This window comes from Octopus sinensis, linkage group LG8, assembly GCF_006345805.1.
Source record: "Octopus sinensis linkage group LG8, ASM634580v1, whole genome shotgun sequence".
Lineage (NCBI taxonomy): Eukaryota > Metazoa > Mollusca > Cephalopoda > Octopoda > Octopodidae > Octopus > Octopus sinensis.
The window spans coordinates 104,478,132-104,503,227 of NC_043004.1; the positions used below are offsets into that span (position 1 = coordinate 104,478,132).

The 25,096-nt window shown below is 38.1% G+C and overlaps 1 protein-coding gene across 4 annotated transcripts in view; it reads left to right on the forward strand.

Moving 5' to 3' along the window:
• LOC115214888 (mutS protein homolog 5-like) overlaps positions 1 to 25,096 on the forward strand; it is a 281,559-nt gene that overhangs the window by 248,363 nt on the left and 8,100 nt on the right. For 3 of the 4 annotated variants that reach the window (XM_036505640.1, XM_029783919.2, XM_036505638.1), the window contains exons 12-22: positions 2,367 to 2,438; positions 4,746 to 4,802; positions 6,188 to 6,260; positions 12,269 to 12,378; positions 14,087 to 14,167; positions 15,705 to 15,750; positions 16,661 to 16,702; positions 17,611 to 17,707; positions 19,572 to 19,661; positions 21,365 to 21,491; positions 23,799 to 23,951. In XM_036505640.1, the coding sequence (XP_036361533.1) occupies positions 2,367 to 2,438; positions 4,746 to 4,802; positions 6,188 to 6,260; positions 12,269 to 12,378; positions 14,087 to 14,167; positions 15,705 to 15,750; positions 16,661 to 16,702; positions 17,611 to 17,707; positions 19,572 to 19,661; positions 21,365 to 21,491; positions 23,799 to 23,951 (948 nt within the window). The remainder of the gene's footprint in view (positions 1 to 2,366; positions 2,439 to 4,745; positions 4,803 to 6,187; positions 6,261 to 12,268; positions 12,379 to 14,086; positions 14,168 to 15,704; positions 15,751 to 16,660; positions 16,703 to 17,610; positions 17,708 to 19,571; positions 19,662 to 21,364; positions 21,492 to 23,798; positions 23,952 to 25,096) is intronic. The other variant, XM_036505639.1, reaches the window with a different exon arrangement.

Genomic DNA, 25,096 nt, shown 5'->3' on the forward strand with positions numbered 1-25,096 from the left:
TGTGTGTGTGTTTGTCCCCCTAGCATTGCTTGACAACCGATGCTGGTGTGTTTACGTCCCCGTCACTTAGCGGTTCGGCAAAAGAGACCGGTAGAATAAGTACTGGGCTTACAAAGAATAAGTCCCGGGGTCGATTTGCTCGACTAAAGGTGGTGCTCCAGCATGGCCGCAGTCAAATGACTGAAACAAGTAAAAGAGAAAGAGATGTGTACCTCAATGCCAAAGCAGATCTCACTGGTGCTGGTACCATGTAAAAAGCACCTTGTCCATCCACTGTGTAAAGCGTTTGGCATTAGGAAGAACATCCAATGAGACAGCGAGGTTTGGTGCAGCCCTTTGGCTTGCCAACTCCTCTCAAACCATCCAACTCATGCTGTTATGGAAGATGGGCATTAAATTATGAGGATGCTTATTGTTATGGCCATATTCAAGTCAGATAATCAGAAGGGAGTTGTATCTGTTGTCCAACCTGACCAATGTGTAACAAAGAGATGAAATCATTTTAATAATGATAAGATATTCTATGATGGTGATAATATATTAAATACTCATTACATCTTTGTAAGTATACCCACATTGGAGGAGATCATGCCTGTCAATTTTTTATTAAATACTGCAAAACTTAGCTCATAATTGTTGATATGAAGTCATTGGAAAGTAACATGTTTGTGAAACAGCTTCTGTTTTTTTTATTTCCCCCCTATTTTTTAAAGACAAAAATTTGTATTCATTTCATTTCATTTGAGTTTGAGTCCATGCTCAGGCCAAGTCGAAGACTCCACCCTCAGAGTCTGGTGTGGTTGCCAGGTTGTATTCTCTGTTTAATTTTGACATGTGTAGGAGCGAGTTTGAGTCAGTTTGTGCTCGTTGTGTATATCCTGGGAGATGGGGTTCATCTCTAATGGTGCTTAAGTATCTATCCAGCTGCAATTTGAATGATTCCACACTGCATCCTGATAGATTTCTGACATGTACCGGAATGGAGTTGAATAGTTGTGCTCCTCGAACCAACAGACTTGACTCTCGCAGGGTTTTTGCTGCCTGGCCAGCCTTTTTGTTGATTGGTGGAATATTATGAATATTCTGAAATTCAATCTAAAAATGTCTCATTATATTACATACAAAGTACTGGATGTGATGTTTAAATTTTTTTATTAATATCCTGAATATTAAAAATATTTCTTTGTTTCAATTTATATATATTGTATAAGGTGGCAAGGTGGCAGAAGCATTAGCACACCGGGCAAAATGCTTAGTGGTATTTCATCAGTCTTTAGGTTCTGAGTTCAAATTCTGTCAAGTTTGACTTTGCTTTTCATCCTATCGGGGTTGATCTAATCGACTGGCCCCCTCCCCAAACATTTTGGGCCTTTTGCCTAGAGTAGAAAGGAATTTATATATATATATGTATATATGGACAAATTAACAGCTGTAGATATATGTATATGTTTGTGTTTATGCAATCGTAATGGTTACAACTAATCATGACTGTCATACAAACCATGTCATTCGTTTTCTATCTTTTTTGAAAACATGCCTGGCCTTGGAAAGAGGGTTAGCCACAAGAAAGGCATCCAACCATGGGAAAATCTGCCTCAATGAAATTGTCTAATCCTTGCAATGATGCAACAAATACAGAGAGGTGAATGCTATGATGATGACAGCACTGCTTGACACGTGTGTATACACATGCACACACATACACACACACATACACATACACCCACAGGAAATTGTATATACATTCCTGCAATGGTCCAAGTTGTTAAAGGCCACCTATTTAAGACTTAAGAAATGACAGAAACAGGTTCAATTGATGAATGGAACTTAAGAGTTTTCTATAAATAAAATGTCTAAGGAAGTAAAAATAGGCTGCTATTAAGTAGGATGGGAGTTCACATGGCTTATACTGACTGCTGAATCTTGTTGCCTCTGCTTTCCATGTCAACTCCAATTAAGCACAACTATGATTAAAAGCCATCACCATCCTGTATTTTTGTACTTTTGTTTCTTTTGTGCTTTTCAGCCACACAGCTGCAGCCATGCTGGAGCACCATATTTATGAGTATTTTTTTTTTAAGACAGTAGGAATGGAATTTGAGATTTAGCTGCTATTTATTGAAAGTTGTTTGACAATGTAGAGGCTCTTTTGTTGATATTTAGATCTTTCGCACTGGCCTGTGAGATCCTTTGTAACTAACAAAGGACAATGGTACACAACATCAACTAGGCGACATAGTTTTAGTCGCTACCAGATATTTACTTTTAATTCTCTTTTAAATATACCTTGTTTTTGCACCTGCACCTTGATAACAGCAAAATAAATTATTCTTATGCTTGACAAAAAATATATTCTCTCTTGACAGACAGTATACCATGCAATTTACTTAGCAGACATCTGTAAAGCACAAGACCAACAAATTTCTGTCTTTAAAAAGGTAAGCATTTTATAATATCTCAACAATATTGTATTCAGTATTCAAATACTCTTATTCTACCAACAAATTTGAATATACATATTGAAGAGTGAGCTGAGAGTTTGTGTTTCTGATCATTTATATACATACATACATACGCATGCACGTACGCACACGCACACATACCAGAAGTATGTATACCAGATAAGAAGATTCCCAAAGACCATGTATATGAGGTACAGGCCACCTACAAAAACACTCTTGTACACATCTTCATTTGAAAGACCATGAAATCTCTTTAGTTGAAACGTCGAAACGTGGTTGGACATTAGTGGTTATTGCATCCACTGGATACGTGAAATAGACAAAAGTTAACAGCAGTAATTTGAAACGATAGACGCAACCAATGAATAAATAAACATAGCCTTGGGGCCAAACATGAGAATGATCGATTAACGGCTGGGAGAAATCCTCAAATAGATATAAAGAACAGAACTGAGAAGAGAGAAGAAGGTAGGCCAGCACGCTGGGCATCCAGTGGCACAAAAGCAGACGATAGAAATTTGTCTATTGTTTTAAATTACTGTTGTTTAATTTCGTACGTACAACCTGTATTATTTTATTTGCCTTAGCCCTAATTCTCCGCAAATCTTGCAAGTGCCGCCGATATTCGAAGTTCCTAGTTTTATCGTTTAAGGTAGTAGCATATTTCGGTCGATAACTGATGCAGTATTAGGCTTCTTGTGTCTGTTCTACATGAACATTCGGTATCATTTCATGCATTTTTTATTTATGGAATAACTGAATGCCACGCATCCTGACTTTTGTTAACAGTAAGTTTCGGTGACACGTAAAAGCACCATCCGTTCGTGGCCGTTTGCCAGCTCTGTCTGGCACCTGTGCGGGTGGCACGCAAACAGCACCCACTACACTCACGGAGTGGTTGGCGTTAGGAAGGGCATCCAGCCGTAGAAACACTGCCAGATCTGACTGGGCCTGACGAAGCCTTCCAGCTTCACAGACCCCAGTTGAACCGTCCAACCCATGCTAGCATGGAAAGCGGACGCTAAATGATGATGATGATGAAAATTTTACCCAAAAATTTTTTGAAAGTTTTCACCAAAAATTTTTAGAAAATTTTCACCGAAAGTTTTACCCAAAAATTTTTGCTGAAAATTTTACCCAAAATCTTTTAGAAAATTTTACCCAAAAATTTTTAGAAAATTTTACACAAAAATTTTCCGAAAATTATACCTAGAAAATTTTCCCCAAAAATTTTTAGAAAATTTTCACCAAAAATTTTTAGAAAATTTTACCCAAAAATTTTTAGAAAATTTTCACCGAAAATTTTACCCCAAAAACTTTTAGAAAATTTTCACCGAAAATTTTACCCAAAAATTTTTAGAAAATTTTCACCGAAAATTTTACCCAAAAATTTTCCGAAAATTTTCACCAAAAATTTTACCCAAAAATTTTTCGAAAATGTATGTGGCCTGATGGAAGAACACCTTTCGTTTTGATCAGTAAAAGGATCATCTTCATCATCTTCCTCATTGTTTAACGTCCACCTTCCATGCTGGCATGGTTGGACAGTTTGACAGAAGCCGGCCAGGCAGGAGTCTGCACCAGACTTATATGGCTGGATGCCCTTTCTAACACCAACCACCCAGCAGAGTGCATTTATATGTTTTAAAGAACAAAACAAAATGGAAACATCTTGACACTAAATTGAGGGTCAGGGTGCAAGAACTATTCTACAAGTATATAAGACACTAGATTATACTGCAGAAGACCATTGTCAGTCAGTTGATTGAGTGTTGCTTAATTAGGTACTCAGATGGTGGTCTTTTAGCTTCTACTGGCCAAGTCCACTCATGGATGGTAAAGCTCACTCCAATTAATAATGGCAGCTCTATGGAATTCATAAGTAATCTGTTAGCTTGCTATAGTAGAATCAATTCCTCCTGTGAATCTATGATACAGAAGTCTCTTTCCTATCCAGGGGAAATTTGTCTCTCATCAAAACCTAGAGATAGGTATCTGTCCTGTGGTTCCTTCAGATTTGTGAAAGAGTTAGATTGTACTATACAGCTGCTACAATATTTCAAAATAAGACTATGCTGTATTGAAACTAGTTTATATTATATAGAATTTAGACTATAGTGTATAGGAAATAGTATGCACTTAACAGTAACTGGTCTGTGCTGCTAGAAACTCCTCTCTTCTATACAGCAAATACACTAGTTTGTACTATACAGATATAGAATGTATTGCAAATAATGTGTGTTTTAGATGTTATATCCTAAAATATGTTGTTGTGTGTTTCAGATAAGTTCCACATTCACAGAAGATCTTTACAGAATTGCTTCTTTGATTAACAAAATAGTAAGTTTATTTTTTTTAATTTGACCCTGCAATCTTTGATATGTTATTATCACTGCTGCCACTGGCCTGTTGCTGTTTTTGTTGTTGCTGTTGTTATTATGATTGTAATACTTGTCAATGTTGTTGTTATATCAATAATCAATGGTGTTATTGTTTTAAGTGCTATAATCTGATTTCTGTTGCTATGGTTATCATTGCGGTCGATATTGATACTTTTTCTCAAAATTACTTATTTTTTTAACTGAAAAATATACCTTACTACTATTGAAAAGTACTGTTAATCCATGATCAATTATTCTGTCTAGCTCAGTCTATAATAAGCACCATATTCTCTTGGTGGTTTTTTGTAGTCTAGTAAGGAGGGATAGAGGGGTTCAACCCCACTGTGGCTGTTTTATTTTATCCCAGACCTATCATTTATATTCCCATTGCTTTCGTGTGTGTGTGTGTGTGCTTGTGTTTGTGTGTGTGTAAGTGAGTGAATGTGTGAGTGAGTGAGTGTGTTTGAGTGAGTGTGTGTGTGTGAATGTGTGTGAGTGAGTGTGAGTGAGTGTGTGTGTGAGTGAGTGTGTGTGTGTGTGAGTGAGTGAGTGTGTGTGAGTGTGTGTGTGTGAGTGAGTGTGTGTGTGTGTGAGTGAATGAGTGTGTGTGTGCTTGTGTTTGTGTGTGTGTATGTGTGTGTGTGAGTGAGTGTGTATGTGTGCTTGTGTTTGTGTGTGTGTGTGCGTTGGGCCTTTACCTTTTACTTGTTTCACTCATTGGACTGCAGCCATGCTGGGGCATTGCCTTGATGGGTTTTACTTTAAGGGATCAACACAATTATTACCGTTTTTTTTTCTAAGTCTGGTACTTATTCCATCATTCTCTATTTCTGAGAACGATAAGGATGGTGATGGAAACAAACACACACACACACATGTGACTGACTTCCACACAGTTTCCATCTCCCAGATTCATTCACAAGACGTTCATTAACCATCGGCTATAATAGAAAACACTTATCCAAGATGCTGTACAGTGAAACTGAACTCATAACCATACTGTTGCAAAGCAAGCTTCTAAGGCATCCAACCATGTCTGATCCTTTTCTTTTCTACCGCTGACCACTCAACTGTGGCGTATGAGTGGAGTTATCTACCTTGATAAGAGAGATTCAATACAATAATTGCAGTGTGATTTGAACTTACGACCATATATGGTCAGCGGTTCTGTTTCTTAATCTCACAGTAATTTCAATGCTGGCAAAGTAAGCGGCATCACATCTTCATCCATCGTCATTCAAATCACCATCACATTCTCCGCATATTTCGCATAAGCAAAACAGATTGCCATGTAATACCATCCTATGTGAAAATTCAACAGTGATTTTCCTTTTTTTTTTTTAGGTCGATTTCACAGAATCAAAAGCCCAGAATCGCTTTGTTGTGAAAGCCAATGTGGACCAAAATTTGGATGACAGTAAGGTCCTCATTTGTTGTTAACTTTATTAATCCTGTTTACATGCAAAACCCTCACATCTACACCCACTCACACACATCCACACACCTTTTTTTTTTGTCTTGTCCTGTGCTGTCCATAATGTTTTTCGTCATGTAAACCCTTGTAGATAATAAGGAAATCATTATTATTATTATTATTATTATTATTATTATTATTATTATTATTATTATCATTATTATTATTATTATTATCATCATCATCATCATTATTATTATTATTATTATCATCATCATCATCATTATTATTATTATTATTATTATATTATTATTATTATTATTGTTATTATTATTATTGTTAAGGTGGGGAACTGGCAGAACCCCTTGAAATCACTGGCCTTGTGTCAGAATTTGAAACCGTTGTTGTTGTTGTTGTTGTTGAGTGAGAGAGCAATGCATGCCATCAAAGTGACACTGGGGTAAAATATATGAAGCCCAATATACTCATCATGACTACCCGTCTGATAAGGGTACACCAGGCACATGCATCACAACCATATGTGCGTGACATGGTGATCTCATATCAAGATAAACAGCTCATGACCTTGCAGGTTAGAATTTTCTTCTGGTCGAGTAGCCCATCCCACTCAAAAGGTCCCTGAATAAGGGTTGTTTAAGGATGCTGAACGAAACACCCATATTTCCAGGGGTGAATTATCCAAACCCCAAAGAATCCCTCTCAACACATGGCTATGATGCTCCCCCACTACTTCTGCTTGTGATCAGAGATGCACATATCGTCAGCCACTAAGGGACATGCTCAACTGGTTAAGGTCCAACAACTGACAAGCAAATCTGTGATGTTGAGCAGAATATTTGCTGTAGCCCATCTTTTATACCAAGACAAAACAATGTACATGATAAGACTTCCAATCAATTAAGATCAGTAGCCATGAGAGCCACTGTCTGGTACTGCATCAGGGCATTCATCATCATCGTCATCGTCATCGTCACCATCACCGTCACCGTCATCATCATCATCATCATCATCATCTATTGTTGTTGTGGTGGTGGTGGTGGTGACCTGGCAGAACCATTAGTATACCAGGCGAAATGCTTAGCAGTATTTCGTCTGCTGCAACATTCTGAGTTCAAATTCCACCGAGGTCGACTTTGCCTTTCATCCTTTCGGGGTCAGTAAATTAAATACCAGTGAAATACAGGTTGATGTAATCGACTAATTCCCCTCACTCAGAATTTCAGGCCTTGTACCTATAGTAGAAAGGATTATTATTATCATCATCATTATTATTATTATTATTATTATTATTATTATTATTATTATTATTAAGGTAGTGAGCTGGCAGAATCGTTAGGATGCTGGATGAAATGCTTAGTGGTATTTCACCTGTTCCTACATTCTGAGTTCAAATTCCACCAAGGTTAACTTTGCCTTTCATCCTTTCAGGGTCAATAAATGAGTACCAGTGAGACACTGGGGTCGATATAATCGACTACCCTCCCCCCACTTCCCCCACATTTCAGGCCTTGTGTCTATAATAGAAATGATTATCATTAAGGCAGCAAGCTTGCAGAATTGTTAGCATACCAGGCAGAATGTAGCGGCATTTTATCCATCCTTGCATTCTGAGTTCAAATTCCACCGAGGTCGTCTTTGCCTTTCATCCTATTGGGGTCGATAAATAAAGGATCAGTTGAACACTGAACTTAACTCCGTGCCTGGATTTGATTGTCTTGTGCCTCAATTTGAAACCTCGTTATTGTTGTTGTCGTCGTCTCCTCTTCTTCTTCTTCCTCCTCCTCCTCTTTTCAATCAGGACTCACGCCATTAGCCACAAAGAATAATCTCTAATTGGAGCCTACTCTAAGCTACTAAGAATGCATGTGGCAACTTAAAGATCCACCCCACCTCACGCGATAGACTGGTGGTTGCACGGGCACGAAAGCTACGTTATTATCCTCATTCCATAAACGGTGGCTTTTAACGGGTGGAGAGCTGAACCATCCTGGGGTAGGAAGGATTCGCAATCTAGACAAGGGTCTGAAAGTTTACCACACCATAGTGGGTTACACCATGGTTTCTCTGCTTTGTGGCAGAAGTAGGAAGAAAGAGTGAGAGAAAGTTGTGGTGAAAGAGTACAGCAGGGTTCACCCCCTCCCTCCACTGCTGGAGCCTCGTGGAACTTAGGTGTTTTTGCTCAATAAACACTCACAATACCAGGTCTGGAAATCAAAACCACATTCTTATGACCGCGAGTCTGCTGCCCTAACCACTGGGCCATTGCGCCTCCACTGTTGTTGTTGTTGTCTCTATTTGCAGCTACCATTGTCAGTGTAATTATTTTAATTAGATTTGTTATCCGAATAATGACACATTTATCATTAGAGCAAACTTGATGAATTATCATGTATCTTTTGCTTGTTTCAATAATTGGACTGCAATTATGCTGAGTCAACGCCTGAAGGGTTTTTGTCAAACAAATCAACCCCATTACCTTTTTTTTTTTAAATCTGGTTCTTATTCCATTTGTCATTTTAGTCAAACCACTAAGTTATGGGGATGTAAACAAACCAACACTGGTCGTCAAGTGGTGGAGGAATAAATACATACTCAAAAACTTACACACACACACACACTGTGGGTTTCTGCACAGTTTCTTATTTCTTTACTGCCCACTAGGGGCTACACACAGGGGACAAACAAGGGTAGATAAAAAGGATTAAGTTGATTATATCGACTCCAGTGCGTAACTGGTACTTATTTAATCAACCCTGAAAGGATGAAAGGCAAAGTCGACCTCGGCGGGATTTGAACTCAGAACGTAGCGGCAGACGAAATACGGCTAAGCATTTCGCCCGGCGTGCTAGCGTTTCTGCCAGCTCACCGCTTTCTGCACAGTTTCTGTCTACCAAACTCACTCACAGAGATTGGGGGCCTGGGGTTATAGTAAAAGGGTAAACACCTCCTTTGGCCTTGGCATTGCACCTAGGAAGTTACCCTCTGAGGTACATGTCCGAGCAAAGTTGTTTACGGAAGACCAGCAGTTGCTCATGCGTACCAGCCATGTCACAGATGTCATCCAAAGTGAGCTTCTGAACCAAACATCCAAGTTTACTTACTCTCCCTTGTCAACTTGGTCCTGACCTCTACCAGTTTCTCTGCTAAACCAGCACACTTATTCTTAGTTCAACCTTAGCACACCTTTCCAATTTCCCTTCTCACCTGTATTACCTTTACTTAAATTATACAAATTTAAGAGAAACTTATTGTATTTTTGTTTATCCTGCCAAGTAAACAAGGTTTAGTTGTGTGGTTAAGAAGCTTGCTTTGCAACCACATGGTTTCTGGTTCAGTCCCATTGTGCAGTACCTTGGGCAAGTGTCTTCTACTATAGCTCTTAGCCAAATAATGCTTTGTCAGGGAATTTGGTTGATGGAAACTCTGTGGAAGCCATTGCATGGCTTGGGGCTTAGAGTGTTTCACTCATGATTGCAAGATCATGGGGTCAGTTTTCCTAGACCAAGGGGTTGCATTGTGGAAGTTGGGTCAAATAAATATAACAAGGTGTTTTTTATTTAAAATACCCATTGCACCTGTACAGGTAATGTCAATTTGATGGAGGGAGTGAGCTTGTGTCTACACAAACATTTGATCACTATAAACAAATGATCTGTGTGGTTGTTTGATAAGAATTTGTTAATCCCTCATACGTCGTCTAACAACAGGAAAGTCCATCATATATATATATATATATATATATATACATACATGTGTTTGTGTGTGTATATATAAATATATAAAGGGAGAGTTACCTTCTCAAGTCATGTTGACTCATAAAGGCTGGTTTCCGCAGTTGGACGGGATACCAGTCCATCGCAGCATTACTCATTTTCGCCTGCTGAGTGAACTGGGAGCAATGTGAAATGAAGTCTTTTGCTCAAGAACGCAATGCACAACCTGGTCCAGGAATTGAAACCACAATCTTACAATCATGAGTTCAACACTCTAACCACTAAACCACATGTATAGCTATTTTGTGTTTGTTATCCCACCACCACCTCCACTTGACAACCAGTGTTGGTTTGTTTACATCCCTGTAACTTAGCAGTTTGGCAAAAGCAACCAACAGAATAAGTACCAGACTTGAAAAAACCGAAGTCATGCTGAATCCCCTTCAAGGTGGTGCTTCAGCATGGCTGCAGTCCAATGACTGAAACAAGTAAAAGATTAAAAGATACACGCACCCCCTTCACTTCACCACACCGTTACCATCACTACCACCATCTTTTCTCCTCTTCCTTCTTTGTCCACTTATGCGTATCTTTCGTTCATTGGATATTAAACTCTGCTTGCAAAGACCTATTGAGGCAAGTGAAATCAAAATCAAATACGATGACTGGCATCTGTGCTAGTGGAGCGCTAAGAGCACCATCCGAGTGTGATCGTTGCCAGAGCAACAAATTGTCTTCCGTGCCAGTGGCATGTAAAAAACGCCATTCAAGTGTGATCATTACCTGTGTCGTCTTACTGGCACTTATGCTGGTGGAATGTGAAAAAACATTCGAGCGAGGTCGTTGCCAGTGCACAGCTGGACTGGCTCCTGTGCAGGTGGCACATAAAAGACACCATTTGAGCGCAGCCGTTGCCAGTACTGCCTGACTGGCCCTCGTGCTGGTAGCATGTAAAAGCACCCACTACACTCTCAGAGTGGTTGGCATTAGGAAGGGTATCCAGGTGTAGAAACTCTGCCAGGTCAGACTGGAGTCTGGTGCAGCCATCTGGTTCACCAGTCCTCAGTCAAATCGTCCACCCCATGCTAGCATGGAAAAACGGACATTAAACAATGATGATGATGATGATGACTTATTTACCTTACACTTGCCCCACTGATGGGGTCCAGCCATCTCCTCAATACTTTAATTTCTATTCCCTGTATTATGGCAATTAAGTTTGTTACATTCTTTCATCATCGCTTAATGTCTGCTTTCCAAGCTGGCACGGTTTGGACAATTTGACATGGAGCTGGCTGGCAGGGAGCTGTTCAGACTCCAATTGTCTGTTGTGGGTGCCCTTCCTAATGCCTAACTCTTTCATTTGATAAAATTCTGGGGGCCTAGGGTGCCTGTCACCTACCCCCACTCTCCCTGTGAAGTGTGCAGTATAGGTTACTTCAGAATGTGGAATAAGTAATAGATGAATAAAACTTACAATAAAGTTTTTAGCAGTGAATGTGTACACACACACACACACAAATATGTATTTAAAAAAACAAAAAATAAGAGAAAATGCTTTGAGAACTTTGTCATGGACAAAAGAAAGAAAATATTTACATTTTTATCAAAATATGCCACCAGTTTCAATTATTTATAAGATGATATAGTCATGAGAAAAGAACATAAATTGAAATAACTAAAGTGAATCAATCTTTCCTGGAAGTTCTCATGTTTCTCTTACCAATAGTGCCCCAGCATGGCCACAGCTTGTGAGCTGAAACTAGATAAAATAAAAAATAAAAAAATAAAATTCATAGAGTGTTGGTAGTTGATTTCCTTCTGATGGCTACATGCTAAATTTATCCGTTCATGTTGGGCTACATGATTTTTTTTTCTTTATTTTTGTGGTTGGGGCCATTGAAGAGGTGTGTGTAACAAAAGAATGGTTGACATGTATTGTTGCCATATATATATGTGTGTGTGTGTATGACTGAGAAAATGTAAGATGCATTAGTGACATATTTTTGGGATTGTCACATATATGTGTAGTGAGTCAGTGTTACATGGATGACATCCTGACTGTAGGAAATGTGTGGCATTCATCATCAACATCATCATCATCACCACCACCATCACCATCACCTCCCCCTATCCCCACTACCACCATCACCACATGGTTTTTATGTTCCACTTTTAAAGTATATTAGAGGAGAGTATCAGCAATTATTGCACCACATGTCAATCTGAAAATAATGATAAATATATTAATTAATTACTTTATTGATTACTCTTCAGAGAAAAGAACCTACAATGGTTTACCATCATTCATGACAGAAGTTGCTAAGGAGGAACTGAATCATCTTAGTGAAGATATAACAGAATGTAATGTTGTATATTTACCACAGGTTGGTTGTGTTCTTTACTTCTGACTTTGTTGTTGCTTGTTGCTACTTTTAGCTTTTCTTCTATTAATGAAAAACCATTTATGAATGACAGCATCGTTTGTTATAAGATCCCAGTGAACCAATTATTGCTTCGCTACATTCCTCATAACAAGATCAACAAATGACATTTGTGGAAGTTGGGTCAAATAAATATAACAAGGTGTTTTTTGTTTAAATGCACCTGTTTATTAGTTTTCTTACTGGTGTGTATGTTTTCCTTTTGCTGAAACATATATATATGTGGAGGCGCAATGGCCCAGTGGTTAGGGCAGCGAACTCGCAGTCGGAGGATCGCAGTTTCGATTCCCAGACCGGGCGTTGTGTGTGTTTATTGGGCGAAAACACCTAAAAGCTCCACGAGGCTCTGGCAGGGAGTCGTGGCAACCCCTGTTGTACTCTTTCACCCCAACTTTCTCTCACTCTCTCTTCTTGTTTCTTGAGGAACACTGCGATGGACTGGCATCCCGTCCAGTTGGGGGGAACATATATGCCATAGAAACCGGGAAACCGAGCCCACGTGCCTGGCTAGGCTTGAAAAGGGTGAAAAAAGAAAAAAAAAAGAAACATATATATTCGTCAGCAAAACACACACACACACTCATATACACACACATACATATATGTATACACACATACACACAAGTGAGAAACTTACAGCTTTTATATCCAGGCTGTAGATTTCCATTTGTGCTGATTATCATAGGAACACAGGGCTATGTAACAACAGATTTACATAGAAGCCCAGAAATGCTGGGATTCTGCAAGAAAAAAACAATACAAACTACGTTGCACCTCAAATATAGTCAATTAATGGTATCGTGAAACTTAGTAAAACATTCCATGGATTATCCATTTGACGTTCCAGGGTTGACCACATCCATGCAATTGCATGTACATATGGAATGCTCATGCACATACTTAAAGAGTAATGAAGCATACACACACATATGTGTATTAAGGTGACCTGCACACTAACTACACAAGTACAAGTTTTTCCACACACACACAAGCACACACACACACACTAATTTACTTATCATCAAACCTGAGAGCTGTCTTGACTGAATCCTTTAGCATTTCAACTGGACCTATCTGGCCCCAATATTTGACCTGTTTTATGTTCAAACTGGCCAGATCCAACCTCACACACCTACCCTACAATGTCAGTCTGAAAATAAACAATCACAGCAATAAAATCTTGAAGGTATGAAATCATGCTTTCATCATCATCATCATCATCATCATCATCATCATCATTGTTTAGCGTCCGCTTTCCATGCTAGCATGGGTTGGACAGTTCGACCGGGGTCTGGGAAGCCAGAAGGCTGCTTCAGGCTCCAGTCTGATCTGGCAATGTTTCTACAGATGGATGCCCTTCCTTACGCCAACCACTCCGTGAATAAATAAGTATTACATTTGATAGAATAATGTGAATGTGGAAAGGTTAAATAAATGACCCCTGACACTTTTTAGGAAATCAGTTTGAATTTTGGATAGAGAAAACTTAAATAATTTCTAATAGGCTTTATTATGAGAAATGAACTGTAACAATAATGCCAACCAATAATTTGGATTTTTTGTGGTCAAAATATCATATATGTATTCTTATTTATCAATAATTTAAGAAAATTGCCAAATTTACTTAAATTACCTTTATTTTATTGTGCAGCTTGGCTATTTATTAGCAATCCCTTGCTCAGATAATTTGACATCAGAGGCACAGTTCCATATTCCAGGACTTGAATTTGTTGTAAGTATTAATAATAATAATCCTTTCTATTATAGGCACTAGGCCTGAAATTTGGGGTTAAGTTAATTATATCAACCCCAGTACTCAACAGCTACTTAATTTATCAACCCCGAAAGGATCAAAAGCAAAGTCGACCTTAGCTGAATTTGAACTCATAATATAGAGACAGGTGAAATACCACTAAGCATTTCACCTGGCGTGCTAACCATTCTGCTGGTTCACCGTTTTAGTATTAATAATAATAATAATCCTTTCTACTACAGGCACAAGGCCTGAAATTTTGGGGAAGGTGGCTAGTTGATTACATTGACTCCAGTGTTTCACTGGTACTCAATTTATCAACCTCGAAAGGATGAAAAGCAAAGTCAACCTCGGCAGAATTTGAACTCAGAACACGAAGACAGAGGAAATACTGCTGAGCATCTTGTCCAGCTTGCTAACGATTCTGCCAGCTCACCACTTTGAATAATCATAAAAATAATAACAATGATAATGGTGGTGGTAGTGGTTTGGCGGTGGTGGTGGTGGTGGTGGCGATGACAGTGGCAGCAGGAAACGGTGGGCAGCGGCGTGTGTGTATGTGCCTATATATATTTTTTTCTCTTTTACTTGTTTCAGTCATTTGACTGCAGCCTTTAGTCGAGCAAATCGACACCAGGACTTATTCTCTTACTTATTCTATTGGCCTCTTTTGCCGAACCGCTAAGTTATGTAAATACACCAACATCGGTTGTCAAGCGATGTTGCAGGGGACAAACACACACACACACATATATACTTATATATGACGTGCTTCTTTCAGTTTCTGTCGACCAAATCCACTCACAAGTCTTTGGCTATAGTAGAAGACACTTGCTCAAGGTGTCACGCAGTGGGAATGAACCCGGAACCATGTTGTTGGTAAGCTAGCTACTTACCACACAGCCACTCCTGTGCCTATATATATATATATATATATATATATATATATATATATGCATGTGTGTGTAAGTGTTTTTTTGTTTGTGTGAGCATGTGATGATAGTAGATGAACACAATCATCAAACAATCCATGTCATTCCTTTCCAGTCTCCCATGGGGCGAATATTACTTTGTTTGAAAACAGGTGAGGGTTGGCGACAGGCAGGGTATCAAGCCATAAAAAAAAATCTGCCTCAAATACACACACACACACACACACACACACACACACACACACACACAGCTCATACCCTTATTTTTACTTTCCCACCTTTGTCTTTCCTTCACTATCTAAATCTATCTTGTGACCATCGACTCCCCACTACTATTCTCTTTTGCCTGGTCATCTAACCAGTATCTTCCACATTCTTTCCAGTTTTCTATTACAACCTTCAACAGGTCTCTCTTCATTTCTTTGATAAAGAACATTATCTTAAATAACCCTAATCCCTAATCCTCATTCACAACAATATATACACTCTTTCTATCATCACAAACAATTTTCTACTGTTTTATGACGTCTATAGAATTTACTTGGAATATTTATTTGTAAATCTTCTAATTCTGTTTATTACAGTTTTTATCCAATAACATGATACACTACAAAAGTGCCAGCACTAGAAGTGAGTTACAGTAAATTTTTGTTGTTGTTGTCCCTTCCTCCTTCTTCTTCCAATCAGGACTCATGCCATTAGCCACAAAGAATAATCTCTAATTCGAACCTCCTCTAAGCTACTAAGAATGCGTGTGGCAACTTAAAGATCCACCCACCACACGCGATAGACTGGCAGTTACACGGGCGCGAAAGCTACGTTGTTATCCTCATTCCGTAAACGGTGGCTTTTAACGGGCGGAGAGCTGAGCCATCCTGGGGTACAGAGGATTCGCAATCTAGACTAGGGTCTGAAAGTTTACCACACCATAGGTGGGGTTACACCATGGTTCCTCTACTTTGTGGCAGAAGTAGGAAGAAAGAGAGAAAGTTGTGGTGAAAGAGTACAGCTGGATTCACCACCAACCCCTGCCGGAGCCTCGTGGAGCTTAGGTGTTTTTGCTCAATAAACACTCACAATGCCCGGTCTAGAAATGAAACTGCGTTCTTACGACGGCGAGTCTGCTGCCCTAACCACTGGACCATTGCGCCTCCACTGTTGTTGTTTTTATGGCTACAGCTAAGATGAGCAAGGGTGATTCAGTCAGAATGCAACAGTTACTAGTCTACAATGACCATGGACTCATGCAACCCAACACAGTTGGGTTGTGCATAGTTATCATCACCTTGTAATATCTGTTTTCCCTACTGGTGTTGGTTAGACAGTTTAATGGGAGCCGTTGAGCAGCCCTAGGGCTGCACCAAGCTCCATTGCCCTGTTTAACATCTAATTATTGGATGCTTTTTGCAGTGCACCCTCTGTTGTAAGCATTTGGACCTGGCTTTGTAGTTGCTTTCTCCTTCCTCCCTAATCCAGATCTCCTTCTTCCTCTGATTTGGCCATTTATTCTGCTAATTTTTTGATAATCTTGTATTTTCAGATTTAGACAAGATTTTAGGTGACACACAATGTGAGATCACTGGTAAGGAATGATTTGCTATTAATACCAAATTCTGTATACTACCAAATACCTTTTGTTTCTCTCTTTCTCTCTCCCCCCTCTCTCTCCCTCTGTTTATATATATATATATAAAACATTTACATATGTTTATGTAAAATATAAGCACACACTCACACAAACATGTAACCTTTTAATCCAGAGCAGTGCATAGTTTGGGTGGACTGCAAGCTTTATATAGCTGTTTAGCATTTATAACTGCAATTATTCAACAAATATATCATCCATCATAATTTTTTTACCCCCTTTTTGTTCCATAAATTGGACAAAGCAGGATTTTATAACCAAAATTTTTCTTGTCACCAATCCTTACCTGTTTTCGAATAAGATTCTTAATTCCATGTGTTCACATATCAAGCTACTGAGACATTGTTTATGCAAACAAGCATAAGTAAACATCTCCACTGCTCAAGCAGTGTCAGTGGGGGTGATGGAGGATAAACACAAGGGCACCCCCCACACAAACATGTATGACAGGCTTATTTCAGCTCCCATCTACCAGATGCATTCGTTTGGCTTTGGTTGGTCTGAGTCTTTGGTAGAAGACTCTTGCCCAAGGTGCCAAGCTGTGAGACTGAACCTAAAACTATGTAACTGGAAAGCAAACTCCTTACCACACAGCCACAACTGTTAACTTCATTTAAACATTTATTATTTGGTGTCAACATTTTTCCCTCATCAACTACATTTGGGCCACTGACATGATTTCCACCACATGAGATGCAGTGCATCTTCATGTGTTATTGAATGGCTAATATGTCTCTTCCTCACTGCAGTCATTATATCGATAGCCAGAGGCCAGCATGTAACGTTTATTCATGTTTAACATTCCATTAAAACATCTTCTTGTTGTTCCTTTATCGTTATTACAGACCATGAAACAGCAATAATGCATCAACTACAGGACACTATATTGGAACATTGTCAAGTATTGTTTAATGTCATGGATTCTGCAGCAGAACTGGATTGGTGAGTTTTATGGAACCTAACCCAGGTGCAAAAAGCACCTGAAATTTTGCCAGCAACGTAAATAACATTGTATCATTATAAGGAGCATAGTAAATGTCATAGTAAGGCTTCTTGTAAAGGTCATAGTGTCATAGTAAGTGTTATAGTAAGGGTCATATAAGTATTATAATAAGAGTTATGTTAATGTTACATAGTCAGCATTGAAGTAAGTGTTATAATGCCATAGTAACCGATATGTTACAGCCAGAGTCATAATGTCTGTTCTGGAATTTAATTTGTAGCCTAGTTATATATCCTGTGACCTATAACACTGACATTGTTAAAAACGTTTAGTAATTCTCTTTCCTAGATAGTGTTAGAAACTTTAAATATAATGTCTCTCATTATAGGGAAGTGAGTGATCAAACAGGGAAGGTATTTTAGTTTTGACCTTCTGATAGAAGGATTTAAAAGATAACTCGAAAAAGTCCCACCAATTAATTCAGAGTTTTGGTGTCACAGCATAAATTAATTAGGTTATGTGTTAAAGCTATAATGTCCTGAAAATGTGTTTGGTTAATTAGATCAGAAATACATTTATAGATATGCGGCAATTAAAATGAATGCTGTGAAACTAACTTGGGTGGTAGACTCACTCCATTGCTTGGTTTACGTCTGGCCTGTTTTTGAGTACCTTTAACAGAATTCATTCAGTTGTGAGCATGCAGGTGTATATCTCCGCCCTGAGAACTCAATATCTAGATGGATTGTTTTTCTTCTGCAGCAACACATGTCACTTCTTCCTCCTCTGTTTCTCCACCTGAGAAAGTCTCAGTCTCTGAGACCTTGAGAAAATATCTGGCTAAGACATAATAAAAAAAGTATTTGATATTCTTCACTGAGATGATATAAAAATATTTATCATATAAATCGTTTTTAGTGGTGGAACTCAAAGTAGATAAACTTGAAATAACAACATGTAAATTTCAAATTAAAACCCCTTGGATGGAAAAAGCTTAAAACCAACTAATGAGTGATCAGTACTCATTGACCTACAGACATTTTGTCTCGTATACATACATACATACATACACACACACACACACACACACACACACACACACACACACATACATACATGAACTGATGAAAGATGTACATATCTGATAAATTGGTCCATGGCACCAAAATTACCTCATATACTTAGGTTTCAGCTATTATTGGCCTCGTTGATGACTCACTCAAGAGCTCCATTAGACATTTAATTGTTTCCTGTTACAGTCATGCTTTGGGCTCTGTGGCCCATTTCAGCAAAGAGGTATTGTTTGTAGAGATACGTCTGGGTGTTGGTGGTTTACCTGGAATTTGTTGGAGGAATTCATCCAGGAACCATTTCAATACTATGAGATCTTTTTCTTCCCTTATGTGTCTTGGCATAATGTTAAAGAGAACAAGGCCAGTTGAAGTGAAATAGTTCTGTCTTAGTGATGTTATGTGATGCAAGCATGATTTTTGTAGTGGGGAAGATTGCATGAGGGAATTTTAGAGTTGATGCCAACATCATTTGGATAATATAATATAGTGCTCACTATATTGGAGACCTTCTTGAGCTGATCCCAGTAATCAAGAACTTGTATTTGTTCTGTCTGTCCAAAATGCAAAAACAATCTCTTGTAACTTATTTCATTGGAAATGCAATAAATCAGTTATTGATCTATGGAAACCCTATCACCAATAGTGCTTATTGTTCACAAATGGATGAATAAAAATGTTTTAAAAATATAAGAGAAGTGAAATAATTGCAGCTGGTATATGAAATTTAATTACAAAAGTTCTATCGATGTGACCTACTTTAATATGTGTTAATTTTTGTATAATTGAACAGTCTTATAGCACTAAGTCTTTGTGCTCAAGAATTTGGCTATGTCCAACCAATATTCACCCCTGAAAACGTAATTGATATCAAAGCTGGCAGGTATGTATTCAAAACATTAAAAGCTTTCTTTCAATCTTCTCTCTTTCTCTCTCTCTCTCATAAATATCATCATCATCACCATCGTTTAACATCTGCTTTCCATGCTAGCATGGGTTGGACGATTTAACTGAGGACTGGTGAACCAGATGGCTGCACCAGACTCCAATCTGATCTGGCAGAGTTTCTACAGCTGGATGCCCTTCCTAACGCCAACCACTCCGAGAATGTAGTGGGTGCTTTTCATGTGCCACCGGCACGAGGGCCAGTTAGGTGGTACTGGCAATGGCCACGCTCAAATGGTGCTTTTTATGTGCCACCTGCACATAAAAAGTACCATTTGATATATATATATGTATGTATATAGTTCTATATTTAAGAGATGAGGAATTATGTTCATTATTTACATTTTGTCCTCATCTTATTTGTTGTTAACACAACATTTCGGCTGATATACCCCTCCAGCCTTCATCAGGTGTCTTGGGGAAATTTCAAACCTGGGTTCTCATTCCTAAGGTATTTTTCGATGTTATTATTATTATTATTACTATTATTATTATTATTATTATTATTATTATTATTATTATTATTATTATTATTATTATCATTATCATTATTATTATCATTATCATTATTATAATTATTATTATTATTATTATTATTATTATTATTATTATTATTATTATATCAAAAAATACCTTAGGAATGAGAACCCAGGTTCAAAATTTCCCCAAGACACCTGATGAAGGTTGGAGGGTATGTCAGCCAAAAGGTTGTGTGTGTGTGTATATATATATATTTACAAATAATGAAGATTAATAAAAATATATAAATATGATGCAAGCTATTTTTTGGTTTATTGAAATTTTCTCCCATTTCAGAGAAGATAAACTAATTTCGTGGAAATTGTAATCAAACACTTATTGACAAGGGGAGATAAACTTAAAATTGAAAAATATCCTCAAAATTGAAATACCCTATAAAAAAACACTTTGGTTGTCTAGAGACAAAAAGACAGCTGTTGACATGTTTCTGCCTCATTAGATGTCATCAACACAGCATTTGTCCTGTTTTGAATCCTGAAGCCTACCTAGATACTTAGACATTCACAAAACAGTGTATAAAACATTTGTATCCTACAGTAATTTGCTTAATTTAAACAAGAGCTGAATGAATTTAACATATGCCGAAAGAAATAACTCAAACAATAAAGATAAATGCACACACACACACAAACACACACACACACACACATAAACAAACAAACAATCCAGTTTAACTCGTGAGAAGGGCTTGATAATAAATCCATGTGATCTAAGGCATGATAAGCATCACCTACATAGCATAACACAGTGATTAATTTATACTGTCAGAAGAATAAACTTCATCAAATGTTTTGAACAAAAGCTCTTTTTCAAGAAACAAGACGGAGATAAATGGAATTTCTCCTGTAGGCTTGGAGTTTAGCTAAAAAATGGTTAAGAAAACAGAATTTGGAGTCGTTTCTCTGACAATAATCAACAGAAGTAGGAGAATGAAAACAGGAACCAATACTGGAGGTTGTGCTTGCGGAATGTGTTAAAGGGGTGATATTGGTGGAATGTTGTTCTGTTGTTGCTAGGGGTGGCCGTGGTGTGGATTGGAGTGTTTGACGATCTGAAAAGTCATGTACATCACTAAGTTATTTGCCACTGTCTTTACACCAGGCACCCATTGCAGGAGATTGTATCCAGTCCATATGTTGCCAATGATATCACAAGTGGTGGACGGCATCCAAAACTGAAGATATTAACTGGGCCAAATGCATCTGGTAAAAGTGTATATTTGAAGCAGGTGAGAGACAGCTTTTTAATCTCTGCTTGCATGCTCTTTCTTTTTCTTTTCTTCTTGTTAAAAGGCGGATGGGAAGTTCCCGTGGCTTTTGGAGACCCTCCATGACTAGTAGGATTCATGTGGCTGATGTCTAACCTGAATACCTGCGAGTAAGAAAACGATGGCTCAAGTGAATCAGGTGCTTGCAATAAAGTGAATTCTGCTAAAGGCACCCAAAGGCCAGGTGGGGGTGTTAAACTGTGCATGGGTTGTGAGGCCTACTCCTGAATTTGGGTCTGTCATTTGCTTCCTTTATTATAAGTGAAAATTGATTTTTTTTTTTCCTTTTGCAGGTGCTTATTAGAATTTTTAGTTTTTACTTGTTTCAAGCAAGGTACAAACTGTAACATTCAAAAATACTCTCTTTCTCCCTTATAAAATATGCCCAAAAAATAAATGACTTCAATATGTTTGAAATTTCCAAATTTCTATGAATTTTCAAAGTAGAATTTGTCAAAATTCAAATTTCTGAACATGTCCCCATCTCAATTAGCTGGAACATGTTTTAATATATTATTTTAGACCAACATCACATTTTTGCACTTAATGATTTAAACTTTGTTATTCCTTGAAAATGGAAAATTTTTATGACTCCAATCCTGTTAAAATTTGCAAATTTTCATGATTTTCAAAAAAAAAAAACAACAAAAAAAAACTATTAGATCTTTCCAGGCATACATATTTTAATTAGGTGAGACAAATTTAATTTGTTATGTAGGTCCATCGGGCACATTTCAGATTTGACAGTATAAATTTTAACTTAACTTGATAATTCCAAATTCTGAAGATTGCAGCCCTGTTGAAATTTACAAAAGTTAATACATTGTCTAACACCATTGTTCACAGTGTATATCATCATTTAATGTCCATTTTCCATTTTCCATGGACAGTTTAATAGAATCCAGTCTGTCCAAGGACTGTGTTGTGATCCAGTTTCTGTTTTGGCATGGTTTCTACAGTTGGATATTCTTCCTAATGTCAACCACTTTAGAGCATATACTTGGTGCCTTTTCTTTCTTTCTTTTTTTTTCTTGAGCCACCAACACTAATGAGGTTACCTTACAGCTTACCAGACAATGAATCCCTTTGAAAATACTAACTGTAATGCTACATATTTGATAGTATCTCATCTGGTGTTGTGTGTTTTTTGCATTATGTCTTCATTTATCTGAGCTGATGGAAGTTCAGATAATCTTTAACTCTTCAAGTAATCAGAGGTTATTGAAATGCTATAAACGTCTCTCTGTATCTGAAGAACCCTTAAGAGTTGTAATGTAAGTTTGGTTTTGTGGTATTAAAGAAATGGCATATAAAATATCACCTGGATAGATTCTCTGTCCTTCACAATTAACATTCCCAGGTGATATAGGATAATCTGGTAACTGTTGCTGCCAACTAGATGAATTGAGGCAAATATTAATTTATCACGAGTAAACAGTCTTAAATGAACTGTGAATGCTGTCATGACTAAACGGATCCCTGATGGCTAGGTGAATGGAAACAATGTAGAATGAAGTGATCTCTCTCCAACAGAAACAACAAAACTTCTGAACTGCAATTGAGTTGAACTCATGACCTATGAGCTGAGAGTCCAGTATTTTATCCCTTAGGACATTTGATATTGGCTGGTAACATATATATTTGTCTCTAGCAAAAAATGTAATACTAACAGATCAATTTGTTAGAGACTTTATTCTTTTGAAATTTCGTTTCACATAAATTGAACCAAATTCGATGACTGGCACCTGTGCCAGTGGAGCTTTAACAGCTCCATCCGAGCGGGATCACTGCCAGAGCAGCTGTCTGGTTTCCGTACCGGTGGCACGTAAAGAGCACCATTTGAGCGTGATCATTACCAGCGTCGCCTTACTGGCACATGAGCAAGACATTCGAGTGAGGTCGTTGCCAGTGCTGCTGGACTGACTCCTGTGCGGGTGGCACATAAAAAACACCATTTGAGCGTGGCTGTTTGCCAGTACCGCCAGACTGGCCCTCGTGCCAGTGGCACATAAAAGCACCCACTACACTCTCGGAGTGGTTGGCATTAGGAAGGCCTTCCAGCTGTAGAAACTGCCAGATCAGATTGGAGTCTGGTGCAGCCATCTTGTTCACCAGTCCTCAGTCAAATCTTCCAACCCATGCCAGCATGGAAAGCGGACATTAAATGATGATGATGCAGAAGTCCACCGTTATTTATGATGTTTGCTTGTTTCTTAAACATGTCATCTGAAGAATTTGTCATTGTCATTCTTGATTATTATATTATAGGTAGCCCTCATTTTGTACATGTCCTACATTGGCAGCTTCATTCCTGCTGAAAGTCCCAGCACTGTTTGTACTGTTGACAGGATCTTTACTCGTATCAAGTCTCAAGAAAGTGTCTCTGTTGGGTTGTCAACTTTCATGCTCGATATTAACCAGGTGAGTTGGTCATTTATTCTTTTGACTTAACAATTCTCTGTAATATAGAGAACTTGTAGTAAGATGACTGCAGCAATAAAGATAATAGTGTTGGCAGTGGTGCAAGTTATGTTTTGCAATAGATTTGAAAAGGAATACGTGGACTGTCCTTTTGTTGAGACCCAGCTTTGACCATCTCATTTTTTTTTTTTAACTAAAAGAAGTATAATGAGAACTTCAATTTTCCAATTCGTCCTTTCTTTTTGCTGGATCACAGGGTGTAATCTGTTGCTAATCCCAGCTCACGGGGCAGCTGGATAGAGGCTGCTTTGTTAACTTTGATAGTGGTGAGTGATAATGGAACAGACAATAATGTTATAATCTTCAATGATTTAAGTTGAGAGAAGCGGATGTAGTTTAGTTCCATGAATATTGTGGAACTGTTCCTCCTCACATTGCCAATAATTCTAATCTCTTCAGAAAATGCATCACTCTTTCACTCCTCCATTCCCCTCTCTTATAAAACAGCAAATGATTAAACCAGACAGAAACCCATTATTTCTAATTGTCATTTAGTCCCAGGTCAGCCCTAATTGAGCTGCTCTTTGATTAGGATGGTTCTTCATTCGAGGCTGGACAGTATGGGTATTCCCCATCCCATATATGATGATGTATGTAAAAAGGAGGCAAATTAGTAGAATTGTTGAAGCATTTGGCTAGAATGCATTGCAGTATTTACTCTGGCTTTCTCTGTTTTCCAAGTTCAATTCCTGCCATGGTTAACTTTACTTTCTATCCTTCCAGTGTTGAGAAATAAACTGCCCCATTACATATTGCTGCCAGTCTATTCTCTCCTCACCCCCACCCTACCCCAGTCAGCTATGTTATGCTGAGTGATGGATTCTGGAGAACCATATGTGTATCACCATCATCTTTTTCACCAGAAATTAAGAAACGGGTTGAGTGTGGCACCATCACTCTCTTCTCAAAGAGCAACGGCTATGCTACTGGCACCATCCAGCCAAATTCACTGATGTGCAGTATAGCAAGGAACAAACTAAGGAAGTGTATCTAAGACTACATCTATCCAATGTCCACATATTTATCCAATAATTACATCTATCCAATCAACCTTTTGTATTTTTAAATGGTAAGTTGTGGTTTGA